Below are 25,215 nucleotides of genomic sequence, written 5' to 3'. Positions count from 1 at the left end.
AGCTGAAATTTTGAGCAAAGATTTATCATTACAAATGTCTCGCCGGAAATGTTTTGGTGTTCTGAGCTGTTCTGGCCTCAATTGAGATCTGGGCCCCATCATGCTGGATGCTGAACAGACTGTGAGAGGCAGTCTCACCTGCCTGGAAGAGTTTACAATCTAAACAGATAAGTTGGACAAAGGGCAAAAGAAAGGGTGTTTTTTTATCTAAACCCAGATGCAGAGAGATAGCAGATTGGGATCAACTACACCTCTACCCCGATATAACGCGGTCCTCGGGAGACAAAAAATCTCACCGCGTTATAGGTGAGACTGCGTTATATCGAACTTGCTTTGGCCCCTCCGTTCCTTGTTCCCTGACCGCCCCCTCCAGAGACCCTTGTCCCTAATCACCCCCAGGATCCCACCCCCTACCCAACCCCCCTGCTCCCTGTCTCCTGACTGCTCCGACCCCTATCCACACCCCCTGACAGGCACTCACCGACAGCGGCGGGAAGCGGAGCAGCATGGCCCCAGCCTGCTCCACTCCACCACCTCCCAGCCGCGGCACTCCGCTTCCCACCGCCGGTGAGTGTGGGGAGGTTGGGGAAAGGACGCCCCCCGTACTCACCTGCAGCAGGAAGCAGAGCACCGCAGCTGGGAGCTGGCGGAGTAGAGTGGGCTGGGGCCGGGCTGCTCCGCTTCTGCCGCTGCTGGTGAGTGCTGGGGGGATCCCCTTCCCTGAGCGAAACGGCTGGGGCCGGGGCCAGGAAAGTGGAGCGGGCTGCTCCCGGCCCCCCGCTAATCCCCCGGGCCACTCTGGGACTGCGGGGTCCCAATAAGTGCCCCCCCCCGCAGCTCCTGCCTCCCAGGCCTTGGAGGGGGGAAGCCCCTGACCACTCCCGAGACCCTCTGCCCCTTATCCAACCCCTCAGCCTTGGCCCAGCCGGCACCCTTAACACGCTGCTCAGAGCAGCGTGTCAGAGCTTTACCGCGTTGTATGCGAACCCACGTTATACCGGGTCGCGTTATATTGGGGTAGAGGTGTAAACAAAATCTGTCCCAAAACTTCACTCAAACACATGAAACATACCAAAACATTTTTAGCTTCAAAGAGTTTGGGTGACATCTTTTGTTTTCCTTTTGTCGCAATATACGGAATCTAGTCTCCATGGAGTTTAATTCCACTTCTCACACGATGATCTACAGAATCACAGTCCTGCTTAACACAGGAGGCATTTATTAAAGAAAAAAATAACAAACTATAGATACAAACAGGCTTCCACTCAGCTTGAGTTCCAGCTTTTGTTTACCAAGGCCCACACAGAGAGACATCTAGGGGGTGACAGGTTTCAGAGTAGCAGCCGTGTTATATATGCATCCGAAGAAGTGGGCTGTAGTTCACGAAAGCTTATGCTCTAATAAATTTGTTAGTCTCTAAGGTGCCACAAGTACTCCTAGGGGGTGAATGATATACTTCAAATAAGTACAAAAGGACAGTTTTGACCAACCCAGAAGCAGTACTGCCACAATGCCCTGACTGTGCTTTCCAAAGAAGAACCAATATTGTCTCTGCTTTGTTCATCAGGCGGTATAGAGTGCAGACCTGCATTGACCAAGGTCACACAATGAGTCAGTGCCAGAACTGGAAACAGAACAGATCGCCTGACTCCCAGACCATCTGCTTTAACTGTTTGCATTCCCTTCTTGCCTGGAAATTAACATGTTAATTTGAATGCAAGATTTTCATTAACCTAATTTTGTATAACAACTACAATTTTGGTTACCACCAGGGATTGAAGCTGAGTACATACCCAGTCTTGGGTGGCTAACTAAGCATATAAGCCTCTACCGCTTGAGTTAAAAGACTAAACGTACTAGCTCATTCATATGCTCAGTGGATCAGCATTGGAAGGGGATGCGAAACATACTGCATCCAAGGGCACAAACTATTCCAAAAGGGACATGGAGGAGGTGAGCCTGTGACCTCCTTCCCATGCACACATCAGTTCCCAAAGTCGGATAGGTATGGTAACAGGAATGGGTTGTACCACTCCCTGGGTATGTCTACACCAGTTGTTCTCAAACTTTTTTTCTGGTGACCCAGTTGAAGAATATTGTTGATGCCCGTGACCCAACAGAGCTGGGGATGAGGGGCCTGGGGTGTGGGAGGGACTCAGAGCTGGGGCAGAGGGTTGGGATGTGGGGGTGAGGGCTGAGGGGTGAGGCTGGGAATGAGGGGTTCAGCATGTGGGAGGGGGCTCTGGGCTGGGGTAGGCGGTTGGGGTGTGGGAGGGACTCAGAGCTGGGGCAGAGGGTTGGGATGTGGGGGTGAGGGCTGAGGGGTGAGGCTGGGAATGAGGGGTTCAGTGTGTGGGAGGGGGCTCTGGGCTGGGGCACGGGGTTGGGATGTGGGAGGGGGTCAGGGCTCTGGGCTGGGGGTGCAGACTCTGGGGTGGGGCAGGGACTGAGGAGTTCAGCGTGCAGGAAGGGGCTCCGGGTTTGGGGGCGGGTCTCAGGGCTGAGGCAGGGGATTGGGGCATGGGGTTGGGGTGAGGGCTTACTTCCGGTGTCTCCCGGTCAGCAGTGCAGCGGGGGTGCTAAGACAGGCTTCCTGCCTGTCCTGGCACCACCGGGGCGCAGCGCAGTGTCAGAACAGGTAGGGGCTAGCCTGCCTTAGCCGGCAGCTCTGCCAACGGGACTTTTAATGGCCCGGTTGGCGGTGCTGACCAGAGCCGCCATGACCCAGTGACTTACATTCCTGGGTCGCGATCCGCAGTTTGAAAACCACTGGTCTACACTGCAATCAAGAGACGTGAGTGCAGCAGGTGCGGACATACCTGACTTAGCTTTCAAGCTGGCCCTCTAAAAATAGCAGGGAAGCTGCTGCATCAGAGGCTAGCCACCCAAGATCCTGGGTACGTGCTCGGGCAGCCAGGCCATGCTGCTGTGGCTTCACTGATCCGATTAGTCCAGCTAGCTACATCCACACTAGTTTACGAATCGCTAGACTTGCTGCAAATGCACCTCTGGACTGCAGCACAGATGTACCCTAAGGGATAACAACTGTAGGGGATGGGTGCCCTGCATTCTCAGAGGACTGTCTCTTCTCTGTGTGGGCGTTTGCCTGTCTGGCATATCCTGGCCTTGAAGTGAGAAACAGCTACTCTCCGTGATGAGAAAGGATAGCCCAGCAGCCTGGCTGCTACGCTGGGCTGTAGAAAACCTGTGATCAGTTCCCCACGCTGTCATTCTTAGTGTGTGATTTCTAAGAAGGGCCAGATTTTTAAAGGTGTAGAGAAGAGCCACATGGGATTTTCAGAAGACCCTGTCTGTATCTCAGTTCCCATCTATAAAATGGGGAAACCACTTCTCTCACTCATTAACTATTGTGAGGTGCTCTGATGCAAATTTCAAATGACAAATTACCTTAAAGTGCATTAAATAGATGTAATTAACCAGGCAGCCCAGGGGCACGTACCCACCTTCGTGTGAATGTAATGAACGAGGAACCTGGGTCTTTCAACAACATCTTTAAATAAGATTGCTGCCGTTAACTTGCTTGAATAAATCTGCATTAATTGCTAACGTTATTAGCAACGGAATGGCTTCTTAATTGCTTCAGTGCAGCACAGGCTACTTCGCTAAACATTAATTAAATGCTCCATTGATTGTCTACGGCTTGGAGGGAGAAGAAACCCTAAGGTGTATTTCAGTCACTTAATTCAGTTAATTAGTGGAACTGCTTGGTTTTCATTCATATGCTAGTTACTAAATTATAACAAACGCTGTCTAGCCGGGAGTCTCTGTTTACATGCTTCCTTACCCCTAATAAATCTGATTCTCTTGTCACTTACTGGTGAATCAGGAGTAACTCCGTTGCAATGAGGGGTTAAACTGGTGTGAGAAGAGAATAGGGCCCAATAAGTTAAGGGGTGACTTTATCACAGTCTATAAGTACTTATGTGAGGAACAAATGCTTGATAATGGGCTCTTTAGTCTAGCGGACAAAGATCTAACACAATCCAATGGCTAGAATTTGAAGCCAGACAAATTTGGACAGGAAATAAGATGTCAATTTTTAACAATGAGGGTAATTAACTATTGGAACAATTTACCAAGTGTGGTGGAGTCTCCATCACGGGCAATTTTTAAATCAGTTGGCTTTTTATAAAAAGATCTGTTCTTATTCAAAAAGGAATTATTGGGGGGCGGGGGAGGGAACAGTCTATAGCCTGTGTTATACAGGAGTCGATAGCTGATGTTTTTTCTTAAAGTTCCAGCTCCTGGAGTCACGTGAATACATGAGAGTCTCAGGTCTCGTTTAAAAAGAATCACTGTGGTCCCTTCTGGACTTGGAATCTACAAAAGTAATTGATGTCATAAATGCACATGAAGATTTCACAGAGGCACTTTTAGCCTCTGCTATTTTAGAACATTAGCTGCTAATCAGATCAGCTCTCTGAAACGTCCGTGTCTCTTAGTGTTTGCATATCCCTAGGAATTGCCTTTAACAGAAATTAGGGGTAAGCCAACAGGTTCAAAAACAATTCTATGCCCTCTGCCCCAGTGCCAGGAGCTCAGATAGTTTGACAATGGCAGTTTTGCTAATCCCCAGTGTTAAAAAAAATAACCATGAGACTGGCCTCCAGAAAATCTTAAGTTAACTTAAAATAAGTTAAATGAATGTTAGGTTCTTTTTGTCTGCCTTCTGCTTATTGAGATTTCCAGCAGTCATGTTGTCAAGCTTTTTCTCTGCAACTATGGGGCCTATCCACTTCTTTTTAAATGAGACCCAAGAGTCTCATGTAATCACGTGACTGTAGGACCCAGCACTTTAAGAAAAAGCATCAGCTATTGTGAGAGTCACACTACAATTGTAGGACCTGGCAATGCTGGGGTAGGTGAGAACCTGAATAAAACTGAAGCTATAGCTGAATTTGAAGTAGACTTTATGAAAAATATTCTGAAGTGGTAGAACCCTGGGATGTTCCGTGCCCCATCTTTGGTGTGAAAGCCTGACTCCACAGAAGTCAAGGGGAGCTTTGCCATTGACTTCTTAGGGCCAGGATTTTGACCCCAGTCCCTAGCCAGCTGGCAGCAGAACCCACCAGAAAGGTTGTTCCTGCCATCCTGCACTTCCCATTCTCGGGACGCTTCTGGGATTGGAAGCAGGAATATCCTGAGAAAGCTTGTACTTCAAAGGGCAGGTCTTCACTACCCGCTGGATTGGCAGATAGTGATCGATCTATCAGGGGTCAATTTATCGCGTCTAGTGTAGACACGATAAAATCGATCCCTGATCACACTCCCCATCGACTCTGGAACTCCAGTTCACAGAGTCGACGGGGGAGTGGCAGCGGTCGACTCGCCACCATCCTCATGGCCAGGTAAGTTAACCTAAGATACGCCGACTTCAGGTACCTAACCAGATCAGCTACAACATCACCGGTTCATTCACCTGCACGTCCACCAATGTTATATATGCCATCATATGCCATCAATGTCCCTCTGCTATGTACATTGGCCAAACTGGACAGTTACTACGTAAAAGGATAAATGGACACAAGTCAGATATCAGGAACAGCAATATACAAAAACCTGTAGGAGAACACTTCAACCTCCCTGGCCACACAATAGCAGATGTAAAGGTAGCCATCTTACAGCAAAAAAACTTCAGGACCAGACTCCAAAGAGAAACTGCTGAGCTCCAGTTCATTTGGAAATTTGACACCATCAGATCAGGATTAAACAAAGACTGTGAATGGCTATCCAACTACAGAAGCAGTTTCTCCTCCCTTGGTGTTCACACTTCAACTGCTAGCAGAGGACCTCACCCTCCCTGATTGAACTAGCAGAGGACCTCACCCTCCCTGATTGAACTAACCTTGTTATCTCCAGACTGATTCTTGCCAGCATATTTATACCTGCCCCTGGAAATTTCACCCATGAAAGCTTATGCTCCAATACATCTGTTAGTCTTAAAGGTGCCACAGGACTCTCTGTTGCTTATTCCTGGGACAGTGAGTGGTGAGCATAGAAGGGTTCTCTCTCCAGCAGGGGGAGCTAGAAACCAGTTCTCAACTGGCAGGCCGGACCTGGATACGAACGGTTGCCAGGTTGATGGCACTTACCTGCGAAGAGCTACAGAAACACTATGGGGATCCAGGCACAACCAGTTTGCTCCTTCCCCTCGCTACTGCCTCCATCCCTCACCTATCCCAGAGCAGCAACTCGGTCATGCCCCCGCCTACCCAACAGCACTTTCCAACCCACCGAGCTCCACAATGTGCAGACATGGGGCAAAAGAGAAGGCTGGGAGAAACCACACCCAACAGCACCTGGCCCCTCACCCCACTAGCTCCTCAGTCCACAGCACCACGCCCCTCCAGCCCTGCAACCCAGCTGCACTAACCCCTGTACTTCAGTAGCTCTTCACCCAAGGAGCTCTAACCTCCCCTATCCTATAAGTCACCCACCCAGCAGAACCTGCCCCCCCCCACACATCTTTTTTTGACCCAAAACAAGGCTGAAAACAAATTATCCCATGATGAACCAAATCCCATCATCCTTTGTGCTCGCAATGGATTGTGGGATTTGGGTCATTAAATGATGTCATTTCAGCCACGTGGTGGGTTGCCGACCCTAAGAGACCGAGAACAGTGGAGCTAAGAAGAGCTTCATGCCCATGGTAAGAAATCACATTGGATTCATGGGGAAGCCGCTGTGGGGTAAAGAGTCCAGCTAGTCAGCCCCCTATACCCTTTTAACCCTTCCCAGGTGAAGCTCCCTGCTCAGACACATTCTGTCCAAGCATCAACAGTAACTCCAATAAAGATATTCTCCTGTTAAACCTTATGTGGCCATTATATTATTTCTCACCATTCTGCATTTGTACCATGGGAGCAGCTAGAGGTCTCTCCACTGGATGCTGCACAGAGTAAATGCCCCAGAAGTGGTTACAGGCTAAGAAACATGATGTAACAGGTGGATGAGATACACAAGGGTGCAGGATGGGGTGGGGGGGGAGGATAACAGAAAGAGGATGTGTGTGCAATGCTTAGCCAATCAGGGGCAGCCATCGCATCCTGCATTGGCCTCCCCGTGATCAGGTTGAAGTTGGCCGGCCGCATTCCAGAAGAGGTGAGTTTGAGGAGGGACTTGAAGAAGGACGAGGCGGTGGCTTTGGAGATTTTGATTGGGAGTTTTCCCCCTGCGGGGGCCAGAGGGAGAGTATTTTGGGCCTGAATTTCATAGATTATAAAGGCGGAAGGCACGGGCGGCGGATGTAAGAGGCCTGGGGAGGTTAAGCCTCTCCAAACCCAGGTCATGTCCCGCGTTCGCTTCCCCTCTCCACCAAAGCCAGTAGGGGCTTAGCTTGGGGCTTGGCCAGCTGGGACAGGCCGGCCGGTTCTCGGGATGGCTGGGGCTGATGGCCTGGGACTTGAGGAGGCTGGTGCGGGCCAACCGGCAACCTGGGGCTTGGGGTGGCTGGGGAGGGGGGCCTTGGAAGGGGGAACCACAGGGCTCTGGAGAGAGAGGGGGGCGGAAGGGGCAGGATAGGGACGGGCCTCAGGCCGAAGTGTCGGGACCGGGGGGCTCGCCTCCCGGATTGGAGGGGGGGGGGTCACGTGCCACCCTTAGCAGAAGGGCCACCTCATCTCATCTGACCTCCTGCGTAACATCCCCTGAATTAATTCCTGTTTGAACTAGAGCATAGCTTTCAGGAAAAAAAAATCTAACCTTAATTTAAAAATTAGTTTCCATGGAGTGTCCACCATTGCAGCCGATAATTTTTGGTGGAGTCATATCTCAGGCCCTCCCACGATTTGTTGCACTGCGCTATGAGTAATCTTTCCCCTTTGAAGTCCTTGTCTCTTTAGAAATAATGAAACAAGTTAAGATTCAGGAAGGAGCAAATGCGTTCACGAATCCCATCAATTCCCATGCCCAAATCTTCTAGGATTGCGATAAGGAAAGGAAAGCGTGCCGGTCGTTTTAACTCCTTTTTTGTAATACACGCTTCTTTGGGCCTGTGTTTGAATCCATATTTAATAAAGGAACAAAAAGTAGCTTGTTGTCAAAATTACACTTCCCTTTCCCAGCCTCCCAGCAGTGAAAAGTGATTTCGCACTTTGATGGTTTGAGAGCTGAACATAGAAAGAAAACATCAAAAGCGGGATCAGAGCTGATTTTTAATTTAAAAGGGAGATGTTTTTTCAGAGGAGGTGGCTGCATTCAACTGTGTGTGTCGGGGAACTGGAAAAGATGGTTTTCAGAAGCCAAATAACAAAGAAGCCAGCAGCATGTTAATGCAAAGATAAGGCAGAGATTTAAATTGCGCACAGAGAGGGGGGGAATATTTGTTATTTACAAGAGTGATTCTCAACCAGGGGTCCGGGCCAAGAGCAGGTTTCAGGGGCGGGCCACCGAGCAGGGCCAGCATTAGTCTTGCTGGGGCACAGGGCAGAAAGCCAAAATCCCACCACATGGGGCTGAAGTTCAGGGCTATGAACCCCAGCACCCGGGGCTGAAGCTGAAGTCTGAGCAATGTAGCAGCCCCTGTGGCAAGGGACCCCAGGCAAGTGCCCTGCTTGCTATCCCCTAATGCCGGCCCTGGCTTCTATATGCAGAAAACAAATTATTGTGGCACAGGTGGTCGGTGGAGTTTTTATAGCATGGGGGGGGGAGGGGCTCAGAAGAAAAAGGTTGAGAACCCCTGATTTGCAAGGTGTCACCAGTTAGTCACTGGTAGGCCGGGATCTGCCCATGGCACAGGAGGCAGGGCAAAAGAGGATGGACCAGTTCTTAAGGCCCCATGGGTATTTATTTCACTAGCACTTGCATCCACTCCCACAGCCCCGTAAGTTTTCAGTGTGCTCACAGTCTGTTCCCGTCAGAGGAGCCCCTTGTCGCTACATAGGCAAACCACAGCCTGTGTGGGCCCATAGTCCAGATCCAGTCCCTTCTTTCCAGGCTCCGCCATGCTTCACTGCGCCACCACAGTCTGACCTGGTGCTGCCTTGAGCCGGGGCCATTTCTCTCTCCTCTCCCTCACACTGCTTTACTGGCACACATGTCCCTGGCGCCATCTGCCCTCCAAGTCTGAGGAGCCTGTATTTTATGGGGCCACAGGCTCCTCCCCCTCCCAGCATGCTTTGCTGAAAGCATATTAATAGCCAGGGCTCCCTTCCCCAGCTCTATCAGAGGATGAAACCAGCTGGATTGTGCCAGAGCCAGGTAGGCACAAGGCTACTTCCTGCTAAGTCTGGCTTCTCAAAGGGTATTTTTTCCACTGTGACAGTCGCTTTGTCGCTCCAGGGCTCTGTGCCGTCTCCTTCCTTTTCCTGGTGCTACAGCAGATCAGTTTCATGAAGCTATAAAAGTCTATATGATGCGCTATTACACAGTTAAATTTTCGGGTGGGAAGGGGAGACAGACATGTTATTTCTGCCTTCACCGACTGCATAAGCGCCACCTACTTGAGACAGAGCCCTCTCAATTGCCTGCAAATGTTCAAACTATGATCACATGGACTGTGCTGGGCTTCACTCCCCTTCAGTGGGATTTTTCTACATCCATGTGGTTCCCTCCAGATATGACTTCTCCTTAGTGGGGTTCAGTTGATCCTCTGGGCTCAGCTCCCCTCCCCTCATTGGGGCTTGGCTGTTCTGCCAGGCTCCTTGGAATTAGCTTCTTCCGGGCTAGTTTAAAAGAAACCAAACGGTAGCTTTCTTCTAAGTAGCCCCTGCTCAGGATATCAAGATGAGCTGTCACTCACATTACTTAGCGCAGCTCTCCAGAACCTGAGCCTCTCCTTTCTCACCTGCTTTGATCCCCCCAGAAAGAGTGAGCAACGCTGATGTTTAAATTGTCACCCTTGAATATCCATGTCCACACACCAGGGAGATGAACGGGCGGGGAGCTGACACTTGTCAGAGCTCTTGTCTCAGGCACTCTGCAAACTCAGGCAGGCGTTACTACAAGAGTTCCTGTTTTGAAGGTTTCCTGCCCAATCATAAGGATCAGAGACTTAAAAAAAAAAAAAGAAAGCTGAAATTCTGGAGAATAAGCTGGGAGCTTGAAAGAGGTAACGGTACATCCTACTGCTCTGTAAGTCAGCGAGGAATCGCCAGCCTTGCTTTATTGACCCAAAAGGATCCAGCTAAATGCACAGTGACTCAAACTTCATCTTCCCCCATAATAAGATGAAGCTATTCATAATATAGTTCAAAAGGTGGTCATATGACCTTGAGGGAGCGGGGGGGAGTTTTTAGGTCCTTCCAAGCAACTACATTTCCCAGAATGCTTACTGTTAAGGGCCCAAGAGCTATAAACAGGTGCACTGGGGTTCATACATGTGCCCGAAAGCCCTGTTACGTGGCCCAGCCCTAATCCTGCCCAGTTGTGGGAATAGATACAACAAAAGATTAAAAAGCCGACATAAAGGATGAGTATAAAACCTTGCATCGTAAGATACTCTCAGTCCTATGGGGAAATGATACAATCTCCTACACAGACTGAGGACTCTGCATTAACTAATAGCTTACATTTCCAGGTGATCTTCCCAATGAAAAAGGTTGGAAACTTTCCATTCCAAGCTGACATTAACTTGGGCATTTAGAGAGTCCAAGAATGCTTTGATTTCTTGTGTGATGGTGGAACAGCAAGATATGCAGGAAATGCAATTACATCAGACGGGTTTGAAGGGGGCAAGCCATAAAATACATGCTAGTTAGAGCCGAAATTGTCCTGAAATGCACCCATCCCCGTCCTAATACGCAGCCCAGGCTCTCGCTCTTATTAAGAGAGAAAACGGATCACGCAGAGTCCAAAGTGAAAGGAGGCGGAGTACAGCATGAGTAATTACTTCCCATGAGCAAGGAAGAAATACAGAATCATCTTGCTGCGGTGCTCTGATGTACCTGGTCCCAGATTTTATTCACCTGCCTATTCCTCATTTTACAGCTAATAATGGTAATATTTAATAACCACCTCCAGCATGTGGCAACATCACAGGACTCAATCCTCAGTTGCGACCGGCGCTCAGCGGATCTTGTGTTGGGGGACGTTTTGTTATCCATCTCTGGGTCTGGGCTGGAGTCGGTTCAGTTCAGTTCCCAGCACTCTACACTCATGACCTGCTGCAGCAGCCTCCAAGTGGCTATTCCTCCTGCTCTGATTAACCAAATGGGTCCCAAAATGTTTTGCAATGTCATATGTGAGCTGATAGGCAGGATTGGAACTGTGATACGGTAGTACAGCATTGTGCAGCGAGCGCTGTATGAAGTTTGCACACACCTTCCTCTGACAGCCATCCATAGCCAGGCTGCCATGTGGTCTAGTTGCTAGTGAACTGGGGGGCAGGAGGGGGGCAGAAGACCTGGGTACTATCTCTGACTCTGGGACCTGAGGCAAGTCTCTGTGCCTCAGTTTCCCCATCTGTAAAATGGGGGTAATGATACTGCCCTTCTTGCTAAAGTGCTATGAATGAAAAGTGCAAGATAATTACTAGGTATTCTTATAAACCATCTCCGGGGACCGAATCCTTTATAGCAACAAACCATGAACTAAAGAACTAAAGTCCAGATCCTCAAAGGCGTGGGTAACTCTCATTGATTTCCCTAGTCTCATGGTCCCGGGCCAAACACCACTATGTTAAGGAGAGGCTTTTCATTGATTACAAAGGGCTTCGGATCAGGCCCTAAGCCCTCTGCCTGGGAGCTGTAGCAGAGCCTGTGGGTCAGGCACCAAGTGAACTGCACATCCTACACTGAACAGTGTGTTACAGTCACCCGTGTGCTTTGTAGGAGTGGTCAGTCACCAACCCACCGGTCAGCAACATCATAAGGACACATTCCAGTCTCTCATCCTCAGTTACCTGCAGTCTATGCTGACAGCACAAAAGGACAAAGGATAAAAGCACCTAGATGCCAGCAAAACGCTTTACAGTCCCTAATGCTTACCTGCGATTAACCTTTGCTTCAGATTTCTCCTTTCCTTGTGACTTTCCAGTGACCCTTGATGCTAGTGAGATTCCATTATGATTTCTCTGCCCTTAATTGTTTAAAGGGATGGATAGTTTCTGCAACACACCCCAGAAGCGGGAGCAGTTGCTCCGGTTTCACTGACAGCCCAACACGGACGACGATGTAGGCGCTGGAAATGATCACATCCCCCTGCTCTGTTCGGTGAAATGAAGGAGTGTCCCTCTGGAACCCTTTACTTTTTGTCAAAGCGACCTCCCTGCTCAGGGGAGGCCAGATGGATGTAGCACAAACTCTGCCCCTGGGATGAAATTCACCTTTGCCAAAAGCCTGTGAACTACCCGAGTACTGTTTTGAAGGTTTAAGGGGGACATATGTGATGCTGAGGTACTTTCCTGGCCCTCTGTGCAGGGATAAATTCCACCCATAGTGAATGAGAAGTGCCAGGCAGCCTATGGAGAGGGGAATGGAGTCTCACCCCCTCGCTTTTCCCCCATCGCCCCAGGTTAGCATGAAGGGCCTGATTGTGAGCTCACAACAACAGGGAGGGATAGCTCAGTGGTTTGAGCCTTGGCCTGCTACACCCAGGGTTGTGAGTTCAATCCTTGAGGGGGCCATTTAGGGATCTGGGGCAAAAATCTGTCTGGGGATTGGCCCTGCTTTGAGCAGGGGGTTGGACTAGATGACCTCCTGAGGTCCCTTCCAACCCTGATATTCTATAACTCCATTGATCCTGATCCTCCAGTGCTGAGGAAGGTAGATCAGATGCTCCTACTGACTCTCATAATATAAGGGGGGATCCAATTAAAGGCAGCAAATCTTAAATGGAGCAAAGGGAATCCTTTTCTACGCAGCCCATGGAACTCATCGCCACAAGATGTCATTGACGCCAACAGCATAGCAGGAGTCAAAAAAGGATCGGATGTTTGGGCACGGCGAACGGCCAGAGTTACATTAGAAAGGGTTAGGGAAAAGAAACTCAGCAGTTTCAAAGGGATACAAACGCTCGTGCTTCTGGGTATAAACTAACTGGAGGGTAGGAGGGAACTGTCCCTGTGGGTGTTTATAATTGCCTGCTTTGGTGCTTTTCGCACCTTCCTCTGCAGCAGCTGTTGCTGGCCACTGTCAGAGACAAGGCATAGGGTTAGATAGACCATGGGTCTGATCCAGTATGGAAATTTCCTTATTCTAGGCAAGTATACACTAGAGAGAAGCTGGAGTCCGAGAGATGAGAGAAAAATTCTCATCGGATGTAAAGACCCGGGGCCAGATCGTTAGCTGGTGTCAATCTGCATAGAATCAGCATAGCTCAAAGTATGGCTCAACCACCCGCCAGTTCGCCTGTCTTTGAGATGTCCTTTGTGGTCACTTTTGCCACCACAGGAGAGGACGATGGAATCTGTTTGGCATAAAAACAACAAGGAGTCCAGTATCAGAGGGGTAGCCGTGTTAGTCTGAATCTGTAAAAAGCAACAGAGGGTCCTGTGGCACCTTTCTGTTAGTCTTAAAGGTGCCACAGGACCCTCTGTTGCTTTTTAAGGAGTCCAGTGGCACCTTAAAGACTGAGTTTTATTTGGGAATAAGCTTTCGTGGGTAAAAAAACCGCACTATATAATTATGTAATGCCTGCATCTGTAATTTTCACTCCATGCATCTGAAGAAATGGGTTTTTTACCCACGAACGCTTATGCCCACATAAATCTGTTAGTCTTTAAGGTGCCAATGGACTCCTTGTTGTTTTTGTGGATACAGACTAACACGGCGACCCCCGACGCTTGGCATAATGAGTGGTCAGCGATTACAGTCATTAATCACTCTCTCATCACTGACCCAACCATCTGCCCACCAGGTTTTGACCTCACTAGCATCACCTGTGGCCATTCCTGAACCAGTTTCGAACAGGACAGAGCAGTTGTGCGGCCGATTTCTTCAAAGAGGTTTTTTCTTAACGACACATGGTCAACATCAGACTATGTCGCGTCTCCTTGATGAGTGCCCACTGACTTACTTCGATGGCGGGCTACCGGCTCTCCAGCCGGCTGGACATGCTGCGCATACGCTGAGAGAGAGGGGTTAGAGCAGCGGGCTGGGAGTCAGGAGATTTGTGTACACTTTTAGGCTCCGCTACAAACTCCCCGTGTGGTTTTTGGGCAAGTCACTTAATCTGCCTTGTTCCCCAGCTGTGAAATGGGGATGCTACTAACGTAGCTCCCGGGGAGCTTGTGAGGGTAAAATCAGTTGAGCGTTGTGAGGAGCTCAGATTCTGTGATGATGAAGGGGAGATAAAAACCTAGACAGACAATTCTAGTGAAGTCAATGGGGCCGGATTTCCAACTGGCGTAGCTGCACTGAGATCTGCGTTCTCCCACTGATATCTGTTGGCTGTGATCTGGTGAACCTTTTACTTGTGCCAGCAAACTTAACTGAGACCCGCTCTCTCCTCTCTCCCAGTTATAACCCTGTGCTGTATCTTCAAGTGCCGGATTCCACGGACAAAGAAAGAGATCGAGGCCCGGTATGCACAGCGGCAGGCAGCCAAGACCTACGCAGACAAACTGGAGACCGTACCACCGCTCAACGAGCTGACGGAGATCCCTGGAGGTACAGCCACACCCCCGTCTCTTCTCCCGGGGTTTCTTTCTGCATGCGCAAAGCGCCAGATTGTCCGCAGGCACAAATCTCTGTTGCTCCAGGCAGTTCAATGGCAATTTGCACCCATGGAAGATCTGGCCCTGTAATTTACTGTGCAAAGCTCCTCTGCTTTGCATGCGCTCTTTATATCGTTTAACTTTTGTTGCAGAAAGCACTATCGTTAAGATCAAAGGGCCAGATCCACAGCTCGTGTCAATCCACATAGCTCCATTGAAGGCAGTTGGCCCAGATCCTCAGCTGGTGTCAATGATCTACTGAAATCAACAATTTAAACTAACTGAGGCTCTGGCCCCACTACTTTTCCATTCTGAAGGCCAGATTCTGAGGTGATGCTCAAGGGGTAGCAAATGAGTTGTTAACTAGAGTTGGGCAAAAATTGTCCTGATGAATATTAACGTCGCTGAAAAAAATGCATTTTTCAGGTCGCGGAAACAATTTGCGAATTCAGGTTGAATTTGGCAAACAGTCAGCCAAAAAAAAAAAAGGCGGAAGAAAAATGTTGAAAAAGTCAAAACGGTTCGTTTCTGCCACTTTCATTTCCGTTTTTCGTTTTGAAATGGCACTTCGTCTAGAAATGTTGCTTTTTTCCCCAAAAGGGGTGGGTAAAATACCTGAGAAAGACTCAAAACAAAAAGAAAAACTGGAAAAACGTTCATCTGGAGATGAACAAAGCATTTTGTTTGACCCCAAATGAATTTTTTGGTGGGCGGGGTTTGGCCTCCAAACTGAAAAATCAATTATTCACTCAGTTCTATTAACATTTCCGCTGCCCCTTAAATGGCCTGCCAGTCCCTACTGCCAAGCACATCTCTGTCACTATGAGCTTGTCATGGCTTCCTCTCCTGTCACTCACCTCTCGTAATTCTATACTCTAGGCTCTACTGAAAACCTCCCAACTCTCTCTGGTCATGTCCAGTCCAGACCTCTCAACTCTCTGCCTGTGGTGAAGGAAGAAGATGAAATGGCCCTACAAGGAAACTAGGGGGAATGTCTGTCTGTCTGTCTCTTTGGCGTCTCCTTTCCATGGCTTCCCAGAGGAGATGTGGACTTTGGAACTCACTGTTCTCCTTTCCTTTCCTGTGTTTCACCTTCACTCTATCTTCTTCCTAAGGGCTTTCTTTTTAACATTGCTCTGTACGCCCAACCAGTGGTCACTAGGCTATAGAGGAGCTTGGAGCCTTATTGCCTCAAGCCTAGATCTTCAAAGGTATTTAAACTGCCTACATATGTCTGAGGATCTAGGTCTCATAGTATCACAATCCAGGATATGGAGGGGCGTAGGGAGGCAGATAAGGAAACAGAAGGAATTCAGGCCCTGATCCAGCAGAACACTGTGAACATGTCCAACTTTAAGCACAGAAGGTCTGATTCAAAGCCCACTGAAGCCAATGGAATGACTGTAGGCTAAAGTCCATGAGTCTCCCCATTTCAATCAATGGGTCAGCGCCTCAGCTGGTATAGCCCTATTGAATGCAGTGCAGCTATGCCTGTAGACCTGGCTTCATGGGATTGCTCACGTGCTCAAGTGCTTTGCTGGGCTGTGGCCTTAATGAGTCCGTGCGAATTCAACAGACGCCCCATTCCTCGTTACCTCATGGAAGTCAACAGGCCGAATCCAACCTCAAAGTAAAGCCAGTGAAATCAAGGGAGGCATTTGGCCCAGTGGGGTTGGATGGGTATAAATGACAACAGAACTGGGCTAGCCATGGAAGTAGGAAATCATATTGAAAAGTGTCTCCGGCTCCATTATTAATTACACCTGAGATCATGACAATGAGAAGATGAGAAATGTCCAGGGCTCAGTTATCTGCTACTTTGCAGCTGGTGTCAACATTTATAGCTATGCGAAGAGAGTGTAAAATCCTACCAAGCTGCCTTCCCAGTGTTTTACATCTAATCTGCCCATGTATATGTGATTTCTCCATTCATTCATTCAGTATAATTGATTCTTTGTTTGCTTTGCTGTAGCACCTAAACATAGATCATTGTGCTAGGCAGTGTACAAACAAAAATACAAGTGCCTGTTTTGTACAATCGGTGTCACAAGCTGCAGGGCAGGGAGGAATCAGGCCCTCCTGTTTGTTTTTCCACTTTTTAGGCTGTGCGTATTCTCTCCTTCTTCTTTGCATTTCACTCAAGTTACCAGAATAAGTGGTCTGGTCAGTTGCACTTTCTGAACCACATCCTTGGCTGTGTAAACTGATGTAGCTCCATTGACTTCAAGATTAATCTTTTAATCTACCAAATGGTAAGACGGGAGATTTGCTCCACTCACTGCCATGGAACAATGCTGATTTACACCGGCTGGGGACCTGGCCCTAAATGGGTGAAATTTGCCCCTGTGCAAAGGTCCTGAATGAGGTTTATGCACCACTTAAGTTTTATGGAGTTAATCTGGTTTCAAACTGACTTAACAGAGCAAAACATGTAGGAACAAATCCTTAAGGGGTATATATTAGTATAGCCTCACTGAAGTCAAAAGACCCATGTCGGATTGCACCAGATGAGCTTCTGCCATGTAGTTTGATGGTGCATTTATTCCTGTGAACAGGCAATAGAAAGAAGTAGTTATTGTAATGAATGAATGGTCATTAAGTGCTGTGAAGTTGGAAATCGCTACTTAAGTACTAAGTGCCAATCTCATTATGATTATTAAATACTATTAACCGTTATTGCTTGTTGTTATTTGAACCTCTCTATCCCACTGTTACTGCTATCATGGAATGTCCCAACTGATGGCTGGTTCTCCGAGGACTTCTTGATTGTACAGCATGGGGTGACGTCTCTTTTGGACAAAAACAAGGACTGACTTCAGATTGTGCATATAAATCTTGCTCCCCTCATTGACATAGGTCATCTTGCTCACGTCATGTGAGCAATGCAAGCAGGGTTTGGCCCTTGCTCTGATTGGTGACGGGACTGCGTGTTTTAAGGGCCTGATCCAGTTTCCAGTGGCTTGGTTGGGAGCTGGATTGGTTCTTGTAATGGTCATAAACAAGGAGGCGATCCGTCTCTCCCAAACTTTCCTCCAAGGTGTCCGAATTTCCCTCCGATTAAAAGAAAGAGGCTGCATTATTTTCACTTTGCAGATCCCTTTGAATAATTACTTTGTAGATACATTATAACTGCTGTGTATTGATCACAATCTTCCATGGCCAAAGGGTGTTATTTTTCTATAACACATTGTGTGCACTTGTGGTGACTACTTTGGGGTGAAATGAACACAATAAAGACAGGCCCGATACTTAGCTGGTACAAATTGGTGTTGCTCCATAAGTCGGTGGAGAAGCTATGGATATTTAAACCTGCTGGGGATCTGATTCTGCAGATTCGTTAGCAGTAAGCTCTTGGGCAGCAATGTAGCCTCACAAGAAACGTTTTGGGGACACATGCCTCTATCTAACACTTGGGATTGTCAGACGAGGGGTTGTGACAAACAGGTCGTTTCTGGCAGATCTTTGTCATCATTTTGCACAATGCTGTAGTTTGGCAAAGTGTTGTATTCCCCCCCACCCCATAGAAATGAGAAATTTGATCTTCGATTGAATGTTATTTCATAATTTGAAATAGAAATTCAAAATGTCAAACTTTGTGCTCAAAAACGCAGGGGAGAAAAACAATCCCATGTTCTTTTAAAGAAAATCGTTCATTATTAAACCCTTGGGCAGAATTAATGAAGGGTTGACATATCTAATACTTAAGGGCCAAATTGTGACACTCTTACTCCTGCTGAACATTAGCCTACTTTATTATAGTAACACCTAGATTCCTTAGCCAAGATCAGGACCTCATTGTGCTAGGTGCTGTACAAACACATAGTAAGAAACAGTCCCTGCCTCGGAGCTCTTACCATATAAACAGGCTCAGAGAAGTGAAGTGATTTGCCCAAGGCCACACATTAGGTCAGTAGCAGAGTCACAAGTATTAGCCAGGTCTCCTAACTCCCAGTCCAGTGCCCTTTCCAATAAACCACACTGTTTGTGGAATGAGGTGCTACTTGAGATGAGTAAGGGTCTCCGAGAGAGACATAAGGCAGAGATTTGCAGTTCCTGCTCTTTCCCTGGACTGTAGTCGGCACTGAGGACTCCAGCGAAGCAGTACCCAAAAAGTGTTTACCAAAGACCACCCTGGGTCCCCCGAGACCTTCTGCTTTATCTTACTGTTAGGACACTGAACAAAACAGGGCCAAACCTTCATAGAATCATAGAATTTCAGGGTTGGAAGGGACCTCAGGAGGTCATCTAGTCCCACGCCCTGCTCAAAGCAGGACCAACCCCAACTAAATCAGCCTTCAGTTGGTGTCAATGGCGTTAACCCCAATGAAGCTATGCTGATTTAAACCAGCTGAGGATTTGGCCCAAGACAACTTTTTATGCAGTGCTTAATTTGTAATGAAAGAGGTGCTGGTTTTTTACATTCATAACCGATGCGGCAAGCCCAAAGGTGCCGGGGCTATGAACTGCCAAACCTAGAGGTGCTGGCAGGGCGGCTCTGGCTTTTTGGCCGCCCCAAGCAAAAAAAAAAACAGAAAAAACGGGGCGGCCAGAACGGCAAAGCAAAAAAAAAAAAAGAAAACCTGCGGCGTGGCCGGAGCGTGGGTGTAGGGGGACCAGCTGGGGTGTGTGTGTGGGGGGAAATGGGCTGGAGAGAGAGAGAAGGGGGCGGCCAGGGCTACAGCAGGGACGCTGCCATGCGGCCCCTCCCGCTGCGGCACCTCCTGCCGCTCCGGTTGGCGGGGAGGGAAGGAAAAGGACTGCCCTGCAGGGCGCTCTGGTTCTCCGCGCTGCCGCCTCCTACAGGGCGGCCGGAGCGGAACAACAACAACAACAACAAAAAAGCGGCCGTGCCGCCCTAGGATTGGCAGAACGCCGCCTCGAACAATCTGCCGCCCCAAGCACCAGCTTGCTCAGCTGGTGCCTGGAGCCGGCCCTGGGTGCTGGGGCTTGGCCCTGACAAGCCCTGGCACAAATTAAGCACTATGTATTTGTAACTATAGTTAACTCACCTCTCTGTCTAGATTCCTAGTTAGAACTACTAAGGACACAGGGAAATTATATGAATGTTTTATTGTTACCATTACTTTAAATGGCAGAAGTGATACAGGGTAGTCGGCAATACGGCTGGGCAGGAACCAGATTACTCACGACAAGGGAAATTCTGTGATTTAACTATTCCTATTACTACTACTAAATAATAATTCTGTTCCAAAAGGGAACGAAAACAAATGACATTTCCCGCGAAACAAGTTTCTGAAATTTTCCTTGCCCGTCACTCAGAACATTTTCTTTTCATAAAATGGAAACATTTTGTTCTGATTTTTATCTTTTAACGTTTAAGCAAACGTTTTATATAAAAATAGCGAGTTTGCTTTCAAAACCTGTTTTGAAACAAACAAACAAAATCAAAACATTCTGTTCCAAAAATGTCCATGTCATTGGAATCCTTCACGTTGGGGGTTTGGAATGAAATGTCGTCCCAACTGAAATGTTTTTCTAACCATCAATTTTCACTGAAAAATGGTTTTGATAAAAAAAATCCGCCGTCAGCTGTAGTTGGACCAGCTCAAGCGATCCTCTTGTTCCTCACTCTGCAATGCACCGTTGAGGCTGTCTGTCTGTCTGCTCAGCATAGTAAAGTTTCTTCCTGTATTCACAACACCCAAGGCCAGTCTCTTCTCTTCTGCAAGGGACACGCCACCCCACAAGAAAAAACCCAGTCTGGTGTTAAACCAAACCGAACAATGGGGGTTCTGCTGCTTCCCTTGGGACACTGTTATACATTAGGCCTTACTATTAGGGAATACTCCTTGATTGTCTTCTTGGGTCCAGTCCCGGTCCCGTTCAAATCAATGGGATTTTTTTGCCACTGATTTCAGTGAAGCCAGGATTATGATTAGCTTTATCCCATTCTTCCTAATATACCCGTAGATTAATAAACCGATGTTTAAATGCAGCAAATCAAGGAGCCAAAGGGAAATATGGAGGGTGTTGGATTGTTAGATTAAAGTGATTTCTGATCTCCCTGATTTGCATGAGGGCTGCAGGAATTGGTGAAAGCTACCCCAAAGTAACTTACTTTGTTTTCTTTCCCCCTTCAATCCCTACAGCTCATGTGGCAGAAGAGAAGAAAGAGGAGGTGCCCACCGTCTCAGGGAAAGTGGACAGGGCCCAAGGCAAGAAAGAAGGTTCCAAGGGATCCAAGAAGAAAGAGGGCAAAAAGGAGCAGAAAGAAGGGTCCAAGAAAGAAGGGAAAGATGAGACCAGAAAGAAGGAAGGAGGGAAGGGTGCAGGTGAAAAGAAGCAAGGAGGTGGAAGGAAAGGTGAGAAGGAGACGGACAGAGCTAAGGCAGGAGGCAGCACCAAGGCTGGCAGCAAAGCTGGGGGGAATGCCAAGTCCTCAGCAAGGAAACCCCAGCAAAAGAAGTGATCAGACCAACAGCGGAGTTGCTGATACCCCCTCTCCCAAGCACGTGCAATGCTGCAGACCTGCCGTGGGGAGTGCAGTGCTAATGCCTTGGAACTAGCATGATGGGAACTGGGAGGAGACGAAGTCCCTCCAGAATTTGAGGTTATCTGGAGCGACTTGATTGATTTCTTTAAAAGCAAAATCGCCATTTCTACAGAGGTGATGTTTCTGCCAAAGGAAAACCTGCCTCGTTGGCTAGAAAGTTACCTGTGAACAGAATGTCCTGCTTGTGTTCCAGCGTGCAGGGTGGAGTGAGAAATAGGAGCACAGATGGATTCATAGCCGCACAGAGCTGCCGAGAGCCAGAACATCAGGAGTGTGTCTACATTGCAATCAGAGGTGTGACTGCAGCATGTATAGATACACCCGAGCTAGCTTTGATTTAGCTGGCTTGAGAACCAATCGCAGCGAAACCGCAGCAGCATGCGGCTGTCCAACCCTGCCCGGGACCCTGGGTATATACTGCCCACGGGTATATACTGCTGCTGCCCACGCTGCTGTGGCTTCACTGCTTTTGGTGCCCGAACTAGACAGATCAAAGCGGTCTCAGGTATGGCTACGTGTGCTGCAGGGCATCTCTGACTGCAGCATAGATGTGCCCTGGGAGGGTACTTGGCCCATTCCATCTGAGATCAAGATACTCGACAAACATTAGCTAAGCCTCACGCCAGTCTTCTGGGGTATGTGGCATTCCATAGAGGGCATGGGAGGCGGGTATCACAGGCCAAGGGAGGCTGAGTCTCCCCAAACAGCCAGGCGTGGCCTTGCCCATGCTCCGCCTCTAAGCCCCCTCCTGCTTCCGGCTCTTCCTCCATGGCCCGGGCCGTGCCCGGGACTCAGGGCAGCTGGGGCCCGTGCTCGCGCCACGCGGGGCTGGGGGCCATGCCACCCAGTGCTCTGGGACTGGGGGCGCTTGGGCAGCTTTGGGCTCCGGTACAGGGCTCAGACAGAAGGGTCTGGGCTGCAGGCTAGCCTCCCCGAGTAGCCGGTTCACACGCTGCCCGGGATAGAGGGCTAAACTCAGGCACCAAATAATTGCTGGAAGGCACAACCCATAGGATGAAGCTCTCTAATCTATGGCTATATTAGAGATGTCTTGGGAGAAGGCTCTTCTTCCCCGTGCATCTCTTCTTAACTGTTTGGTGTTTCCCTCTGTCTCAGAGATGCTGACAGAAGCACTTTCCTGACACGAGCTAAACACACTTTCCAAAAGCCTTATCCTCTGTTTTTTACAAAAAGTGTCATATAAACGAAGCTGCATGCCAAATATAGAATAAAGAAATAGACATCCTTTGGAGGCGGGTGATGCTGTCTTCAGTTCTTCAAGTCGTACTCATCATGGGTGTGACGCTGGCAGACCAGCCAACTCATGCCAGAGCTCCAGGCCAATTCACTTGTGTATTTTAGTATAGATCAAAGTGATTGTTAAATGTATCAGAGTGTATTTGGTGTTTAAACTTCCTGAAAACTAGTGGGATCTTATTTGCAATGTTTTCACTTATCTGAATCCTGTGATAATGTACTAGCAAACATTTACATTGTGTATACCTCTGTAACTAAATAACCCATCAAATGAGAAAGAAGCCTTGTGGAACGCAAACGAGGACCTCTGACGGAAAAGTGCTCATTTCAAAGCAAGTGGTCATTGTGTGTGATCACTGGAGGTCAAAGACTCCAAATGCATTCCTCACGCTCTGTCATCATAGTGACACCATCAGAAGAAGTTATACATATGGATTCCAGGAAAGAGCGTGCATCTCTGGGCTGTTTGGACACTTACAGGAAAGTGTATCAGATGCAAAGTGGAGATCCCCAGAGACAATCTGCATACCCTGAAAAGGCTTTTGGGAAACTGGGAGTTTATTACATCACTGCCACCATTTGGAATTATAAACTGTGACTCACCTGTGCATATATTTTACCTGCTTTAACCTCTCAATAACTCTCCCTTCCTTTTCTTAGCTAATAAATCTGTAGTTCGTTTACTATAGAATTGGCTGCCAGCGTTGTCTTTGGTGTAAGTGTAACCTTTGTGTGGGCTAGAGTTCACTTCATTTCCCGTCTCCAGTGCCTTAAACAAAAAACAACTCCCATAGAAAGTAGCTAGAGTCTAAAACAACATCTTCCCTCCAATTGCTTGCGGGAATCTCCAGCTGGAATCCATGCAGACTTCCTCTGTGGAAATCACTGCTAGCCAGTCAGCGGACTGATTAACCAACCACTCAGTTACGTGCAGGGGTGAAAGTAACTTAAAGGACGTACCGGTACGCCGGAGTCCTGCGCGGGGGCTTGGCCTCAACCGGAAGAGGGGGGGCCTTTAAATCACCCCTGCAGCTATCAGCTGCAGAGGTGGCTGGGAACCCCGGGGCTCCGGGATGATTTAAAGGGTCTGGGGCTCCAGCCGCCGCTACCGCAGCATAGCTCCGGGCCCTTTAAATGACCGACGGAGCCCTGCGGTGCTACCCTGGGGCTCTGGCTGCGGGGCTCGGGAGGCGATTTAAAAGGCCCGGGGCTCTGGCCACTGCAGGGAGCCCTGGGCCCTTTAAATCACCAGCCTGGGGAAGCCGGTCCGGTCCGGCACGGCATACCGGCTCTTGCCGTACCGGACTGTACCAGCTTACTTTCACCTCTGGTTTTGTGTCTAGATTTAAAGAAAACCCTGCTGCAAAATGCTTCCGAGTTAGGGACGCCAGCCTGCTTCCGGCTCCTGGGCTCAACTTCTCCCAACTCACACAGGGCACATGGCCTGACCGCTCGCCCTCATGGAGTCTGACCCCAGCAACAGGGCACCTATTGGAGCAGACCCCAAACTACCACCCCCAATTCCAGAAGATGTGGCGTGCTAAATCTGCCTAGCAACAATGACCCAGACACGACTCACTCCTGCCTCCCCCCAGTGGGTCTCTTCAAGAGATATCTCCCTATTAGGTACATGGGTTACATAAGATCTGTAGTACTACTTGATCTGGGGACAAGTGACTGGTCTCTTGGGACTGGGGTCAACCTAAATGTGGTGCAATTTTTGGTATAGGTGACAAAATTTGGTATCCCAAAGCCCAGTTTGTCTGGGTGACAAGACGGGAGAGTCTAAGGCAGAGGTGGGCAAACTTTTTGGCCTGAGTGCCACATCGGGGTTGCAAAACTGTGTGGAGAGCCAGGTAGAGAAGGCTGTGCCTCCCCAAACAGCCTGGCCCCTGCCCCCTATCCGCTCCCTTCTACATCCCGCCCCCTGACTGCCCCCCTCAGAACCTCCAACCCATCCAACCCCCCCTGCTCTTTGTCCCCTGACCGCCCCCTCCCAGGACCCCCGCCCCTAACCGCCCCCCAGGGACCCCACTCCCATCCAACCCTCCTGCTCCCAGTCCCCTGACTGCCCCGACCCCTATCCACACCCCCACCTCCTGACAGGCCCCCTGGGACTCCCATGCCTATCCAACCCCCATCCCCTGACCGCCCCCCCCTCAGAACCTCTGCCTCATCCAACCGCCCCCTCTTCCCTGTCCCCTGACTGCCCCCCGGAACCCCCTGCTCCCCACCCCCTTACCATGCCGGAGCCAGCCACGCCGCCACGCTGCCCGGCAGGAGCGGTGGGCCAGAGCGCTGGGGGGACAGTGGGGGAGGGGCTGGGGGCTGGCCTCCCCAGCCGGGAGCTCAGGGGCCAGGCAGGATGGTCCCATGCACCGGATATGGCCCGCGGGCCATAGTTTGCCCACCTCTGGTCTAAGGGGACTGTCTGTGACTTCCCGGTAAGACAGGTGTAGTGATGCAGGAGTTCACTTTTGTCACAGGCTTGTTGAAATCGAATTATAAAACACACCTCCAGTTTGGGGTCTCTGCCGGTATTCTGACAGTCTGCCCTGAGGTCGGCGCTCACAGTTGTGAGACAAGTGGACCCAGTCCTGTGAGGCCTGCAGGTGACAAGTGCTCCCAATTCCCACTGAAGTCAAAGGTGCCTGTGGTCGGTCAGTCTTTCAGGGCAGCGGGCTATGTGTGGACAAAGCGTACACTTGCTCGCTCGCTCTGTGGCTAAGCTAGTCTTTTTGCTCCAGTTTTAACTTGTTGGTTGATTACCAATTTCTGCCTGTTACCAGACACATTTGTAAACACCAGTCTAGACGCTCCACACACGTTT

At 49.1% G+C, this 25,215-nt stretch overlaps 1 protein-coding gene across 1 annotated transcript in view; it reads left to right on the top strand.

Moving 5' to 3' along the window:
* Positions 1–23,073, top strand: part of TMIE (transmembrane inner ear) — a 78,180-nt gene extending 55,107 nt beyond the window's left edge. The window contains exons 3-4 of the mRNA XM_024107398.3: positions 14,418–14,567; positions 20,725–23,073. Of these exons, the coding sequence (XP_023963166.2) occupies positions 14,418–14,567; positions 20,725–21,044 (470 nt within the window). The 3' untranslated portion in view covers positions 21,045–23,073. The remainder of the gene's footprint in view (positions 1–14,417; positions 14,568–20,724) is intronic.
* The last annotated feature ends 2,142 nt before the right edge of the window (positions 23,074–25,215 follow it).

This window comes from Chrysemys picta, chromosome 2 (genome assembly GCF_011386835.1).
Source record: "Chrysemys picta bellii isolate R12L10 chromosome 2, ASM1138683v2, whole genome shotgun sequence".
Classification (NCBI taxonomy): domain Eukaryota; kingdom Metazoa; phylum Chordata; order Testudines; family Emydidae; genus Chrysemys; species Chrysemys picta.
Note: the sequence above shows the minus strand (reverse complement) of the source record. Positions and strands in the feature narration are given on the sequence as shown.